This window comes from Carassius carassius, chromosome 7 (genome assembly GCF_963082965.1).
Source record: "Carassius carassius chromosome 7, fCarCar2.1, whole genome shotgun sequence".
Taxonomy (NCBI): domain Eukaryota; kingdom Metazoa; phylum Chordata; class Actinopteri; order Cypriniformes; family Cyprinidae; genus Carassius; species Carassius carassius.
This window is the reverse complement of record NC_081761.1, coordinates 550,426-566,796: the sequence shown is the minus strand read 5'-3', so window position 1 is coordinate 566,796 and position 16,371 is coordinate 550,426. Positions and strand designations below refer to the sequence as shown.

The 16,371-nt window shown below is 34.9% G+C and overlaps 1 protein-coding gene across 4 annotated transcripts in view; it reads left to right on the top strand.

Moving 5' to 3' along the window:
* The first annotated feature begins 1,673 nt into the window (after positions 1-1,673).
* LOC132143316 (ras GTPase-activating protein 3-like) overlaps positions 1,674-16,371 on the top strand; it is a 39,046-nt gene continuing 24,348 nt past the window's right edge. For all 4 annotated transcript variants that reach the window (XR_009434235.1, XR_009434236.1, XR_009434237.1 and 1 more), the window contains exons 1-4: positions 1,674-1,884; positions 14,082-14,199; positions 14,361-14,464; positions 15,154-15,248. Coding sequence is in view for 1 of the 4 variants with exons in the window: in XM_059553435.1 (XP_059409418.1) it covers positions 1,830-1,884; positions 14,082-14,199; positions 14,361-14,464; positions 15,154-15,248 (372 nt within the window). In the remaining 3 variants the exon portion in view is untranslated. The remainder of the gene's footprint in view (positions 1,885-14,081; positions 14,200-14,360; positions 14,465-15,153; positions 15,249-16,371) is intronic.

The window sequence follows — 16,371 nt, the reverse complement described above, 5'->3', positions numbered from 1 at the left end:
GATGCTTGTATGTGACAAAGTATTGTTTGTCGGCGCATGCTTTGTATATGCGTCAAAGTGTGATCATGTTCAGAAGTCTATCAGTTCGTTCATGCAAACGTCACCTGTTTTCTCGAAGCGCCTCGCAGTGACTGTTGCATGCTGACGCGCAGGATTGGAGCAATGCAATTAGCTCTGGTGCTATTTTAAAAGGGTCAGACATTAATGCCTACAGCCGTGACTAATGGAAGCAGTGTGGAAACAAAAGTCTGTTCTCAGCATCTGACTGCCACCCGTCCTGGAAGGATGAAGCATCCGGCACGAATTAGGGAAACAGTTCAATGAGCTTAAGTCCAATAATTAGACCAGCAAAGCCCACATGATAGAGGCCCAACAGTTTCAGAGCAGCTTCAGGGTCGTTAAAACATCACCCTGAACTTCATGATCCTTCAGTAAGAGGCTCACGAACAAACCTGCAGTTTGTAGCCTAAATGGACGTATGACATGAGATCTGTTTCACAGGTTTAAATTACACCTGCTCTTTACGAGCCAGATGAGATTTCAGTGACTGGTAACACACTAGATGAGCTTTCAGTGGATTTTCAGTGGACTTTTTATTCGATTAATATGAGTCTTCATAATGCACGTGGCTGTTCTCATACCCTCAATCTTGAATATTTGGTTACGCCTTGAGCGAGGTTGACTCTTGTCCCAAACCATACTTGTGTTATTTCCAGATGAGGGCAAAACTCAGAAGTGGTGCAAAAGTCTCAGAAATATGATAAACCAGAAAGGTTTTTTTTTTTTTAACATTGAACTTCATTGTCACGATATAGAGTTCAAGTGAAGTGAGCATGTAGAAAGAAGAGAAGTGGTGTTTAAGGCGAGACACTGCAGGTGAACAGATTAAAAATAATAATTGTAAAATAAACTAATAGGTATCGCTTAACCAGCTGACTGATAACATTGATAATTGAAATATTTTGTTATATTACAAGTTTTCTTAAATGTTCGGTTTAAATATGCAAATGAGGCATTATTTATGAATGAATTTTCTTGACATATATATAGACTCTTGACATATATATATATATATATATATATATATATATATATATATAATGTAATGTTTGGTCTACTGAAGTAGAGATTTATGGCTCAAAAAAATCATTTTGAGAAACTGACTTTAAAAATATGTATTGTAATTGAAATCTGTTGACACAAATAGATATAGTGCTATAAAAGAAACACTTAACAGTGTCCCTTGCATGTTTTCCTTCCACTATTCTGAAAAAAATAATAATAATAAAAATAAACATTTATAAAAAAAACAAAAAAGCACAAACTCTCAAACCTGACAGTTGCATGAAAAAAAAAACATTGTTTTGTGATTTGTTTGTTTTTGCTTATACAAGCTGGCTGATTTGGTACAGATCACAGGACATAGTATCAAAAATAACTGCAAAATGTAAAACTATAGTTTTGGGGGGAAATCCAAATTGTGTATAAAAGCATTCAATTGTGCTATTACTAATACTGTTTGGATGGCTAATTTGGGTAACATCTTGCAATCAACGCGACGCGGTTTTGACGCGACGCATTCGCTGTGCGTAGACGAGGTGTAACGTCATAGTACCCTCCCATTTCATGACGCGCCCGAGCGGTCATCCAATCAGCACGCGAGAGGGCATTCAAGCCCCTCCCCCTCGAGAAACGGTCGCGTTTGAGCTTTGCGTTCGCCGCGCGCTGTTCAGTCCGGTGAGTCACCGTTCGCGCTGGAATAACGTACCGAGAGAAAAAGAGCGGCGGATAAAGAACGGAAACCGGGGGAAAGAGCTGGAGCTGCGAGCATGGCGGTCGAGGAGGAAGGTCTTCGCGTTTTCCAGAGTGTCAAAATAAAAATCGGTGAGTTTTGACCCATTGTGACCGCGTTCCATAATTCTGACTGAAACCACACGGTGAATTCTCACAGTCTATTGTGAGAATTTGTGGATATTTATACAAATATACACACATGAATACGTAATTGTGTCATTTAGATATTAACGCGGATATATCTGAGGTAATTTATCGCATTACGTCTAATATTATGTGTTTGAATGGCGCCTCAGATCAGAGAGCCTCAAATAACGGTTAACCGTTAGCTTCTCATCCAGATGTGCGAAAACACCGACATCTGTGCCTTCAGATCGTTATATTCGTGTCTTGAAGGTGTTTTCCTCATATAGACACAGATTAGTGTGTTTCACTCCAGCTGTGGCCGTTTAGAAGCTGCAGAGCATTTTAGCTCGGGGCTCTTAAACGTTATTGTCGTTTTTTTCAGTGTGATCTTCATCTGAAATCATTTATACAGGCATCGCAACAAGTACAAACACGCGGATGAAATCATTCTTTCCGACTCGAACAGAAACGCTTGTGATTTTCTTCCTGGACAGACTGACAGACATGTGTTGTGTGTTCTCGGTCTGACTGCTGGCATGTGGTTTCTGACTGATGTAAACATGATGATAAACCTGAGAAGATGCTCTCTGTGTTTGTCTCTTTCGATTTCTGTCCGAGTGTGCTTGACATTTCAAATTATGCATTTGTGTTTGTGATGTTCTTCTGTTCCTCAGAACACACACACACACACACACACACACACACACACACACAGTCCTGCAGGTCTAATCTAGTCTCTGTATGGCACAGTAAACCCAGGAACCTGTTTCAGTCTCTTCCATATTTCCATATGTACCACAGTGCAGCTAAACACATTTATATGAGCTCTGTAACTGTTTTGCATTTAAATATCACTCAGTTTGGGTTGCACATTGAAAATAAATGCTGTAGGAACATTTTTCGGTAACACTTTGTTGCATCTCATTAGCACTGACTGCACTATGGTAATAATCTAAAACCTCAAGCCTGAATACATAATGCATCATAAAAGTATTTTAATGCATTAATTATGCCTTGTTATGCACCTCATAATGTAACCACAGTTACAGTATAAAACATTATAATACTTATGCATTAAACACAGCTTGAGAAATATAATGCATTGACACAATAAACAACCTATTTTAGATGTAACATGAATCTGCAAGTATTATAATGCATTTTTACTTTGGTTACAGTTATTTATGAAAAGATTTAATGCATTAGATTACAACATTCATTATGAATATCTTATTAATGCATTATAAAAAAGGCTTCAAGTAAAATGTTACCCAATTTTCATTCAGAAATTGCTTAAATTAGAAACGCACTGAAGTAAATGTGAAATATTGAAGTAGAAAAACTGCAAGAGAATGTTCTTTTACACCTTTTACAACAGAGTTAGACAATGATCAGTTGTTTAAGGGTTATTATAGTTAACTAAAACTAAAAGCATAAAATCTTTTTGTTTTAAATGTTAGCTGCCATAAAATAAAAAAATAAAAAAATCATTAAGCTTATTTTATTTCCACTAGTTGGCAAAGCAACATTTCTAATTTTGGGATGATGGGAAATACAAAAAATAAAAATAAATGGGAAAAATAAAAATAATTTAAAATATATGCCAAAATATAATGCAATGTTTTTGTGATAACTGGTAATTTGTTATTAACAGCTGCTGTTATTAAAGTAAGATAATTAAACAAAATAACCTTAATTTAATAAACCTTACTTTAATACTATGTTGGTACTAAATCATTTTGACAGTAATTCCTCAGACTTTTTATGTTTTGAAGTGCAGCAATCAAGTTACTCTCCACTTTAGATTATTGTTATGATTATTAGTGCTTTATAACACTGTTATTATTATTATTATTATCACACAAAGAACTCCACTGTGGCAATACCATTGTATAGTGATGGCTTTGCATGCTACTTTAATGGGCAATTAAGTTATTCTCTACTTTAGATGAATAAAATGTATTTGTTATTATTGTTGTTATACTTAAATGAACACTTATAAGCAACGGTGATGGTATTAGATTGATAGATAGATATGGGAACAAATCCATTTGTGCTTGACTCGTGATTGCGAGTGTTGTTTCCTAACATCTTCACGTCCCTGTGCTGCGGTTTCGTGTTGTTAACCCGATTGCTTCACCAGCGTTTGACAGATTTGCACATGTTTTGGAGAAGTAGCCGCAGTCCCACTTCAGTTGGGTGCTCCACGTGTCGTAACACACTGCTCTTTCAACCAGCGAGATCTTTAAGAGAAATCTCATCTGTGGGTGATATTATCGGCCGTCACACCCTGCTTCACAGAAGGCCTGGTGTCCAGTTGGTTGGGCAGATGTACAGTAACGTCTCTCTCTGCTAGTCAACTGTTGCATTATGAACTTGTCATTGACGGATGAATGCTTTTTACTTTCTTTCAATGCTGTTGTAGTTGTTTTGGTTGCAGAAGTGCATCTGTTCTGCGAGAGCGTCTGATGCTAAATAAACCTCTGGATGATAGTTGGTGGTTGATGATGAGAGTTTTGTGTAGGCAGATACTACTGATACATATCAATGTTGTTAATGGATGACAAAATTCTCAGTTCAAAGATAAAAGAACGAGCACAGTGAATTATGGGTGTTCGAGGAGCACAATAGTGTCATGATGAGCAGACTAAGATCAGGTGGAGGTGTCGATGGAAGGCTCTCATTCTTTTATTCTTTTATGGAGCGACGAGGAAACAGGAAACTGCTCCAGATCACTTCCTGATTTGACCGAATGAGCTGCAAAGCTGCTTGTTTTTCTATATTCCCGGGAAGCAGCGGGATAATGCGAACCAGACGGAAGTTCACTGTCTTTGACGGTCACGTGAAGAATCATGAATTTGTGCTGCTGTTTCCTTCTTTCACTCACATTTCAAATCATCTGTGACTGTGTGTACTCTGTTAATTCATGGTCAGGATCTTATTGTGAAGGATTGATGTTAGAGCTGTACCATTACACTATGACTATGGAAAAGCAACGTGCATAAACCATCTTCCCAAAATATTATTATAATTGAAACTAAAACGATCATAAATATTGGTGTTGTCATAATAATATTAATAATTTAATATTAATTTTATTATTATATTTTCTTAAATACTTGGTTTTATTTTACAGCAAAATTACAATATTAATATTTTTTTTATTTGTTATTATTAGTATTATTATTATTACTATTGTCAATAATAATATTATATATATATATATATATATTATAATCCTTAATAACATATTATTATTTCTTGTCTTGACATTTTATTTTACAGTGAAATAATACAAATATTCATGAAAAATATTTTTATTTATTTGATTTTTATCAGTAATAATAATAATAATAATAATAATTAAATTTCTTTCTTAAATGCTTGTTTTATCTTACAGTGAAATATTACAATATTTGTTCTTTAAATATTTTTAATTTATATTATTGTCATCAAAAATAATAATTGTATTATTATTTCTTAATATTTAATGTTTTAATTTACAGTAAAATATTACAACAGTTATATATATATATATATATATATATATATATATATATAATATTGTATTTGATATTATCATTATTATCAATAATATTAGTAATAATAATAATTATATTATTATGTTTTATTTTACAATGAAAAATTAAAATAATTATATTTCATGTTTTATTTAAATATTTGTATTCTATTTTTTTTGTATTGTTATACATATATTGATATACATTTTTTTTTGCCAAATTGTGCAGCTCTACAGATAATACAGCAAACCAGTAGCTTTGATTTGCAATTTTTTGTTTATCAGAAAAGTCAGAGTAAGACGTTTTCCCATATCATGAAGCCGTAACTGACTCTGTTCTACAGGAAAACACCTTCATAATCTTTCATCAGAATGCAATAACTTGGTCAGAAACAACTTTTCTCTTCAGCTGGCATCATCTCTAGTCCATGCGTGCTATTAGTTGATGTTTACTAGTAGTAAGTGGTCTGTTCAGTTGTTATTTCATGCTGTTGTTGTAGTTTTAATTTTACAAAAACTCTTGCCAGTAGTGGTTTAATCATGTAATAAAGCCTGTAGTACACCAGGACAGATGGAGCTTTCAGATTGTGTGGTTTGTGCTGTTGAAGAGGAGTGCGGTCAGTCGAACTGTTGATTTGTGCCGCCTTCAGATAAAGAAACGTGCCCAGCGCTGCATCTGAAGGAGGCCAAGACTTGTGAGTATGAGATGCCACTCTTCCTCTTCAGTAATGTTTAACTCGGCTCACAGGGGATGTGATGTCACAGACACTGTTTATCCTCCAGAGGACCGCCGATGACTCAGGCCCACGGATTGGACTCGTTTTCCAGGAATATTGCTGAGAAATGTAGTGTTTTTGGAGTTTTTGGGAAAACCATCAAAGCGTAACGAGTGAAATGAATGAGGCGGTTTCCTGTCTTTGTGCTTCGCTCAAATTCACAGTGTTTTTATGTAAACCTCGACTCACACTTCCTGTTGACATGATCAGGTGTTCTCAAGTCTTCTTGCAATATGAGACCCTGGAACACCAAACCAGTCATAAGGTTGAAACTGAGATTCATACATCATCTGTAAGCTGAATAAATTAGCTTTCCATTGGTGTATGATTTGTTAGGATTCGACAAAATTTGGCAGAGATACTGAGAATGCAAAAAGGTATTGAGAAAATCATCTTTAAAGTTGTCCAAATTAATTCTTAGCAATGCATATTACTAATCAAAAATGAAGTTTTGATATATTTATGCTAGGACATTTACAAAATATTACAAAAATGACCTATTACGGCCTTTTTACAAGATATTAAATCAGTGTCTGATGTCTCTAGAGTGTGTATGTAAAGTTTTAGCTCCAAATACCAAATCCTAACTAATTGTTGGCTTTTGCTACAAATATACACAGGCTACTTATGACTGCTTTTGTGCTACAGGGTCACATATATGTTATATATATATATAGAGTACAGACCAAAAGATTACTATTTTTAATGTTTTTGAAAGAAGTTTCTTCTGCTCATCAAACCTGCATTTATTTGATCAAAAATACAGAAAAAAATGTAATATTGTGAAATATTATTACAACTTAAAATAATAGTTTTTAATTGTATTATACTTTAAATGATCATTTATTTCTGTGATGCAAAGCTGAATTTTTAGGGTCATTATCACATGATCCTTTAGAAATCATTCTAATATGATGATTCATTATCAAAGTTGGAAACAGTTCTGCTGCTTAATATTTGTTCAGAACATGTGATACTTTTTTAGAATACTTTGATGAATAAAAAGTAAAAAAAAAAATCTTTTTAAAATATAAATATTTTGTAATAACAATATACACTACTGTTCAGTAATTTGGGGTCAGTCATTTTTTTTTCTTTCTTTTTTTTTAAATAAAATCATTCAGCAAGGATGTGTTAAATTGATAAAAAGTGATAGTAACGAAAATATATTTTTAGAATTTTTATTTTTATTTTGAATAAATGCAGTTCTTTTTAACCTTTTATTGATCAAATATATGAGACAGCAGAACTGTTTCCAACACTCATAATAAATCAGAATATTAGAATGATTTTTAAATGATCATGTGATCGACTGATGTTACATGTGACACTGAAGGCTGGAGTAATGATGCTGAAAATTCAGCTTTGCATCACAGGAATACATTATTTTTTTTAAAAGTATATTCAAATAGAAAACTATCATTTTAAGTTGTAATAATATTTCACAATATTACTGTTTTTTCTGTATTTTTGATCAAATAAATGCAGGTTTGATGAGCAGAAGAAACTTCTTTCAAAAACATTAAAAATAGTAATGTTTCTAAACTTTTGGTCTGTACTGTATATGTTTCTGCAAGTTTCCACCTGCATCGTGTTTTTTCTTCCCCTGTTTCCACCCCCTGCTCTCGCTGGAGCGTCCCGGTGTTCATGAGAGCAAACAGACGAATGCCCTTCACAAATTACCAGAGCACATCTAATATAACTCTGTTACTCCACGCTTTATGAGCAGCAAAGCCATAATGGCAAGACTAGGCTACTAGGATGTGCAAAACAAGTTGTCGGAACAATCAGTTGAATAATAACACATTTTTAAAACAATATATAATATAAAGAAATAATGCTGAGATTAAGCTGTTCATTATTTTCTTCATAGATATTATTTATTTAAGTTTTACCAGCAATACCATGTACAAGACAATGCTATGAATTCCTTTCAAAGTGTTTTTGTAACAGATCCAATTGAAGAGAATTCATTTTTGTTGTTGCCTTGCACATGTGTTATATTAATATTATACTTTAATAACTGTGATAAAAAAGAATTGATGTTTAATACACTCTAAAAATGAGTTTATTAAAACAAGATTACTGGATAACGTTTTACAAAATCTCACATTTAATTGAATGTGCTACTTGCGTTGCTTTGTAATTATTTGTAAGTATTACTACTAGCAATTTCTGAGTAAAAATTTAAATTAATACACAAATGTTTTAGTGTGTTATTCTTATTTTTAGAATTTGTATGATATTATATCATATTACATTATCATTCATATTTACGCTTTGATCAAATGTGTAACTATTTTTAGGAAACATTTCACATTTCAGCTGACTTTTATTTCTGCCGTTCTAGGAAATAAATCTGATATTATTGGAGTACATTTTCATATATTCTGATATCAAATATTTATAACAAAGTCAGTCTTACACCAATATTTTGTGTTTATTTTATTCTGAGCAATTATATCATTTTCAGTATTTAAATTATATTATATCAGTATTATATTATTCATATTTACGCATTGATCAAATATTGTTAGGAAACCTTGCACATTTGATCTGGTTTCTATTTGTGTCATGTTGGGAGCTGGAGGTTAAATCTGTGTTTAACCAATGGTTAGTCTTTAACTCTTCACTGTATTATTGGCTGCAGTCTCACCACTGGAACTGCACTTTCTAAAGTAGTTTGTTGCAGAATGATTGTAAACGTGTATAATGACTGTCTCTCTCTATCCTGCTCAGTCATTTAGTAAAGTTGACCTATGGGGGGGGGGGGGGGGGGTAATTTACAGAATGACTAAAGTGTAAATCAGTCCAGAGAGGATCAACATCCTCATCAGAGTTTTGTGATTTCACCCTCAAGCTTGTGAAGGAAATGCCATTTAAACTCTACACCCACTTCCTGTTTTGATGCATGGCTTGTTGAGAGTCATCGGGTGTAGCCTGCGACTTTAAAACTTTCACAGTGTTTGTGAAACCTGTTTGAACACAGTCAGGTCTGTGTGATGACGCTTGTGGAACAGAAACGACACAAATATAGTGGAGAGGAATGTTTAAGTTGGTGCTGGTTTCTTTCTTATTCAGCACATGGATCAAATGGACAGTGGTTTTCATTCTTTTGTGATGCTTTCTGTAGCTTGACAGCATCTGTTTACTGTCTGCAGTCTAAAACTAAGGACATTATTAACTGTCTTTTCAGTTATTTTGAAAGATGGAGATTATGGAAAGGGGCGGTACATTTCCGAAGAGTCCTTGCGGTGTCCGGCCAATCAGAATGCTTGGGTCAGCTGGCCAATCAGAGCAGACTGCGCTTGTCAGAAGGAGGGGCTTAGTAGAAAACGAGGCGTTTGAGAGGCGGGGCATAGAAGATCTACAATAATAAAAAATAATGTGAACATTAAAGCATGTCAACATATTCTGTTACACCAAATACACAAAATAATGATCGTTAAAAAAGCATCATATGACCCTTTTAAAGCAATAGTTCACCCAAATATGAAAATATGTTTGTAGTTTCTGTGACTCTATTAAAGAGCTGGGTGAGTCTGTGGAACATGTGGCCGTTGTGTTCTAGGTCTTCATGTTTAGAGACGTTAAACTATTCGGAATTCCTTTCCTGCGATCTCATTTCCTGTCATGGCTCTCTCTCTCTCTCTCTCTCTCTCTCTCTCTCTCTCTTCTCTCTCTCTTCTCTCTCTCTCTCTCTCTCTTCTCTCTCTCTCTCTCTGTCTCTCTCTCTGTGTTGTCTTTATCTCTGTCTGTCTTTATCTGTGTGTCTCTGTATTTCAGTGTTTGTGTCTGTTATTGGAGCCGTTTGTCCAGTAACTGTAAATGGTGAAAATAAACACATGATCTGTGTGTGTGTGTGTGTGTGTGTGTGTGTTTCACAGCAGCCACAGATACTGTACAAACTATTAACCTGTTTAAATAACACCTGTACTAGGTCAAGGATACAGTTCAAGTCCCTCTGACATTTTAAGTTGATATTTCAATAATTTATCAGCACATTCACGTTCACTGCAGGTTTTAGTATAGTATATTGATATAGTTTTATATTTTTTGTTAGTACTTCAAAAAATAAATAAAAAATGAAATAGAAAATGAAAAATGAAACATTTTAGTTAAAAAATGTTAACATTTTAGTTAGATTTAGATTTAATCATTTTGAATGGGTGTTTTTGCCACTTTTATTACCTTTTGTTTTTTTTAAATATGTCTAGAGTTTTCTTTGATAATTTTACTTTATTTAGTTTTAGTTGTTTTAGTACATCAAGTTAAAATTAATTAAAATGAGAAATGTTGCCTTGATAACTAGCTTAAATAAAATCATTTAAAAAAAAATTATATTTTATTTTATTTCGGTTAATTTTTTATTTTAAGTAAAAAAAAAAAAAACATTTTATTTTTAGTTTATGTTACCTGAGGTTAATGATTCTCTGATGTCGAAAACGTTACTACACAGATAAAATGTGTTTTATTTTTATTTTCCTATTTCTAAATTATGTAATTTTTTTATTATTTCATTATATAATTAAAATGCATTTAAATTTCATTTACATTCATTAAAATAAAAAATTCCATCAACTTTTGAACCCCGGTTTGGGAAATACTATTTTATTTCATCTCCTTCAAATCACCACCATTGCCCACAAAAGAATAAAAAGAAATAAATAGTCAGTCTCACTAATCGATTGGTTGACTAGCTGTTTTTATTTTTTCTGTAACTGTATTAGTTTCCTATCACAGGATTCTCTCGCCAGGATTCCTGCGTTTAGCTGTTTTTCTTCCTCTGTCAGTATCATCATCTCACTCTGTTTATTCTTTCATCTCTGGTGTGTCTTGACCTCGTTTCCTGAGTCTGTGATTTATTCTTCACTGCCTGAAACACACACATGTATGTAGCTGTGTGAAGGTTCGTCCGCTTCCTAATGCATGCTGGGAATGTGTTTGTTTGTGTGTGTGTGTTGCGTGTTTAATTTCTCTGGGTTCGGGTTTTATTTTTTTATTTTTTGCATTTTTTCTGGATTCTGTTTTTATTTTAATTTCCCATTCTTTGAATTCAGGTTTTTTTTTCTTTTCTGGACTCCATTTTAAAGATTAAATTACATTTTAGCAATCAGAAATCATGTTTAATAATTGAAATGGAATGGAAGCACATGTCTAATTAATTGAATAAAGTGAAAAATAATGTAATGTGAGACATACAATTTAATAACAATTCATTCATTCAATTATGGATTCCTGATTTAATAAAAAATGTCATCAACTCACTCAAATAAACACATGCTTGTCTGAGAGCACACACGTGTTTATCTGCGTGAAACATGTTTACTGAGTCGCATGAACACAGGTGGAAAAATCCCACAGTGAGCAGAAGATCCTGATGAACACACATCAGAGTCAGTGGAGTGAGTTCATATTGAGCTCAGTTTTTTCATCTCATCACTGTCTTGCAGAATCACTTGAGATGTTCCTGAGACGGACTACAGCAGAAGGATGTTTTGGTCTCTCTGAAACACATTCAGTTTGACACTCATTCACACTGTCTGCCGAGCCCTGAAACAGGAAGCAGTTCCTGCAGGGAGTCTGTCACCATGTTTACAGATGTTTCATGTTTACGCCTCCACAGTTTCAGTGCTCTTCGGCGGGAAACGCTCCTCGAGCCCAGATTTTATTGGTCGGGAGCGTCGATCAAAGAATGACTTGGAATTGATCAAATGGTCAGAAACTTACTTAACTTTCAGTCAACAGTTGCGAAATTGTTCAAGTTTCATGCTTTCAAATAATTAGTCATTACTTTTGAAGTAATACAAGTTAATTGGGAAAACTTAAAACTAATTTCATAACGCCCTAATTGCCTGTCACATCTGTTTCATCACTGGGGAGACTGACATGGACAGTGATATCAGACACACACACACACAAGCAGAGAAACGTCACCGATATTTGCACAAAAGACGCTGTCTGTCGCTCTCTTTCTCTTGTCCTTATGCCGAAAGGAAATGGATGCCACACTTCCTGTTAGCTGATAGTTGTTTTCCAATTGAGATAGAAAATGTATGTGTAACAGTATATTGGTTCACAGCAGTGAACACACACACACACACACACACATTCACACAGAATTAATTTACAGTGAAGACTATGCAGTGTTATTTTACATTTAACTATTCAGTTTCTATACCTGGATACTGTCAGATTTATCTGAAAAATATAAAGCCGTGTTTATTTCATTTGTAGGCTATCGTTGTTCTATCTTTGTTTCATTTTCTGGATTCCCCTTTTTCCGTTTTTATCCTATTCTCATTTTCCTTTTTCTGTATTCTGTTTTCATTTTCATTTATCTGGATTCCATTTTTATTTTCATTTTTTTCCAGACACCATTTTAATGATTAAATTGCATTTTATAATTGAAATGGAATTGAAACTCATTTCTAATTATGGATCATGTAAATTTGAATGGAATTTAGAATCGATTAATGATTTAAAAATGCAACAGTTGCTCTTTTAAACAACACAACTCACACATTTGGAGACATGCAGAACATTCATATTTCAGTATCAGTCTTTTTGTGCTTTAATAATCATATTTAATTAAGTGTAGAGCCCAACTTTCGATTTTTAAGACCCTGAGGTTTGATCAGTGTGGGCACTAGTACTAGTGATGTTTGAGCACACACACGCACAGCTCCAGTAATCCCACAATGCCGTGGTCTCCGGAGTGACCTGCGAGCTGTAATCCAATCAGGATCTGTGCTGGGATTGACTGGACCGGAAACAGAGATGCTTCTAGATCCAGAATGTCACGCATGGATCGGCTTCTCATCTGCTTAGTGACTCACTGCAGTCCAGCATTATGAAGGATCACAATATTCCACATACACTTACAATTACGTGCATGCAGCAAACGAGCGGGTGCTTAGATTGGTGTCAATGGGGGTGTGTAACAGGACACTGGTTCATTCTGTGGAAACACACACCGCAACACACCCAACTTCCTCCCAAAGTGTTGCATGCTTCCTGCTGCAGGGCCGACAGCATTCCTCCGCTCACGTGTCTGAAGTGTGTACTGGGTTTCAGATCCCACACAGATTTTTGAGCTGAACCCACCCTGTGCTTCACTGAATATTGCGCTCTATTGTTCTGCATCAGATCCCAGAGCAGCCAGAGAGCTGTGTGTATTAGCTCTGTTTCCATCCACCTATTATTTTTTAATGCATTTTGGGATATTACATAAAAATAAAAAAAAAACACTTGATGGAAACGCCAAGATGCATGTAAATTCTGAAAATGCACATAAAAACTTATGCACTCTACTAAGTTGGATAAACTTCTTATTCTGAAAGAAAACATACACTAACTACATTTCTTAAAACTTTCTAAGAAATATATTTTCTCCTCAAATTTAATTGATATTCTAAGAATGTTACAATGTCTATTTATTTCTCATGATTATAACAATATTTAAAGGTTACAAAAACATTTATTAGAACAGTCTACAAAATTAATTACAAAAAAACGAATCGCAACCACAATGTATTATTTTTACTAATAACATAATGTCTCTTTCTGGTGTGCTCACATTTATATCAAACAAAAGTAATCAGGTTTTTCTTTTTGATGAAAGTGACATTATCACAGAATTTTTTGCACTTATATCCATCATCTCCGGGTCATATTCTGTGCATCACTAAAAGAATGCAAATTTTCCAGAAGCACTGATGGGATGTTAAAATGCAATAGTTTGCTTTTCAATAAGAGTAAAAGTGCGTCTCAGTGATCTGACGACTGCTTATATCTCATTACGGCCGCAAACGAGTTAATCATTAGCCTCATAAACGACCCAACGACTGTCTGTGTCTCTCCAGGTGAAGCCAAGAACATTCCTCCCTATCCGGGTCCGAATAAGATGCGGGATTGTTACTGCACAGTCAACCTGGACCAGGAGGAAGTTTTCCGAACCAAAACCTTGGAGAAGTCCTTATGGTGAGGTCACACACACACACACACACACACACACATGTAGTGTTAATGAGGTGTGAAATCACTCAACAACACCTGTGCATCAATGCATCAATCTGACAATGAAAAATCATTTAATTAAGAATAATGACACCCACAATATCTCTTCTCTCTGTCCGCCGCAGTCCGTTCTACGGTGAGGACTTTTATTGTGAAATCCCGCGCAGTTTCCGTCATCTGTCCTTCTACATCTTTGACAGAGACGTGTTCAGGAGGGACTCCAGCATTGGTGAGCAGCTCTGATTAATATCTGTGTTACAATACTGCATCACAGGATGTTTCATGTTTCTGGTCTGTTGCCATATGGTCAGTACTTTCTGTTGTTTCATCTAACACAGCTTGCATTAGTTTCCTTATTTCGATAGCTAGGGTAAACATGTCTATAAAGCAATTACATGTTGTTTAATTAACTGTATTATATCAATATATCACACTTGCAAACTCCCTTATTAATCATTAAAAGATGTCACTCATCTTCACGCGATCTCACAAAGCTCATATAATCAGCGAAGCTCCTGGAGTATCTGATTTACTCACTGTCTACACTTTGACAGGATGTGTCTGTGATTATATTACTCAACGCTGTAGACACACGTTGTAAGTACCTTTGAAGTTCCCCTGAGCGCAAACACAAATATCCTGATCAAGTCCTAAATATTTGTTCATAGTCAAATAGTTTTGAGTGAAATGGTCGCACTCTAGAGCCCTGAGCTCATCCACTTCCATTCAGCCAATGAAAAGCCAGCGTACACTGAAACACCTAGTTTTCGTCCAATCACAGTAGAGCTCCTGCATTTAATCACGCAGCTTGACCAACCAGATTGTTATGATTCATTCACGATTAATGCAGCTTCAGGTCTTAAAGATACTGAAGCAGGAGGTTTGAGAGCTGATCTGTGATCAGTGTTGTCTCTGCAGGTAAAGTGGCTGTGAAGAAGGAAGACCTGCAAAAATACCACGGTAAAGACCACTGGTTCCCGCTGCAGCCAGTGTGTGCAGACTCAGAGGTGCAGGTATGTGTTCACACAATTACACTTACATTCAGTCATTTAGCAGACGCTTTTATCTTTCAATTGAGGACAATAGAAGCAATCAAAACTAACAAAGGAGCAATGGTATGCATGATGTGCTGGGAAAAGTCTCATGTACTGCAGTGCATGTAGAGTAGAAAGAAAGATAGAATAGATGTTAAAGCATGTAAATAGATCAATTATAATACACTCGTGTGTGTGTGTGTGTGCTGGCGTTTGGGTCGGTGGATTTCAAAACAAATACAGTGTGTGTTGAGCACAAACACGAGTGAATCGTTGTCACCTTGAACTCCTGAACGCTTCACATCCTCCAGGGTCACATGACCACTGATGGAGCCCCAGGATTCATGAAGAGCATGTTTAGATCAGAACTCTGTCCTGTAGGATCACAGCAGTTTCATCAGTTATCATGTTCATTGAACCGTCTCGTCGTCTCACATCAATGCTGTGCAGAAACAGCTGTATGCTCCGGATCCTCAGAAACACAGACGCATTCATCCAGAGCTGAGAGAGGAAGCATGTGTTTGTAATGAAGAGCCCAGAGTCTCTGTCCATAGAGCGCTCATTGTTGTGCTGTGTGTGAGGAAGAACAGCCCATCCTCTTCACAAAGCTCATTTGCATATTGATGATGTCAGCTGAAGTCAGACAGAGAAACCTTGTTTCTACTCGAAGAAAGTGTCACTGAGGAAGAGCTGCGGGCTGTCACCAAAGTATATTTTATGTCACAGTAACAATATATATCTAAAACATTATATTAAATACTTTGTATTTAACAATAAATAATTAAATAAATAAATTTATATTTATTATTTATTTATTTTATGAAAATTAATATTTGAATCTTATTATAACCATTTATAACTGGACATTTAATTAAATATTGTTTATTTTCAAAGTCAAGTCAAGTCTGCTTTATTGTCAATTCTTCCACATGTAGAGTACATACATACAGAGAATTGAAATTGCGTTACTCTCAGACCCTCGGTGCATACAGATAACATTAACAGTAGAGCCTAAAAATCTAGATCAAATATAAAATATAAGAAACAACTATACAATAAGGAAATGTAAAAAAGACATAATAAAATTAAAAATAAAGTTAAA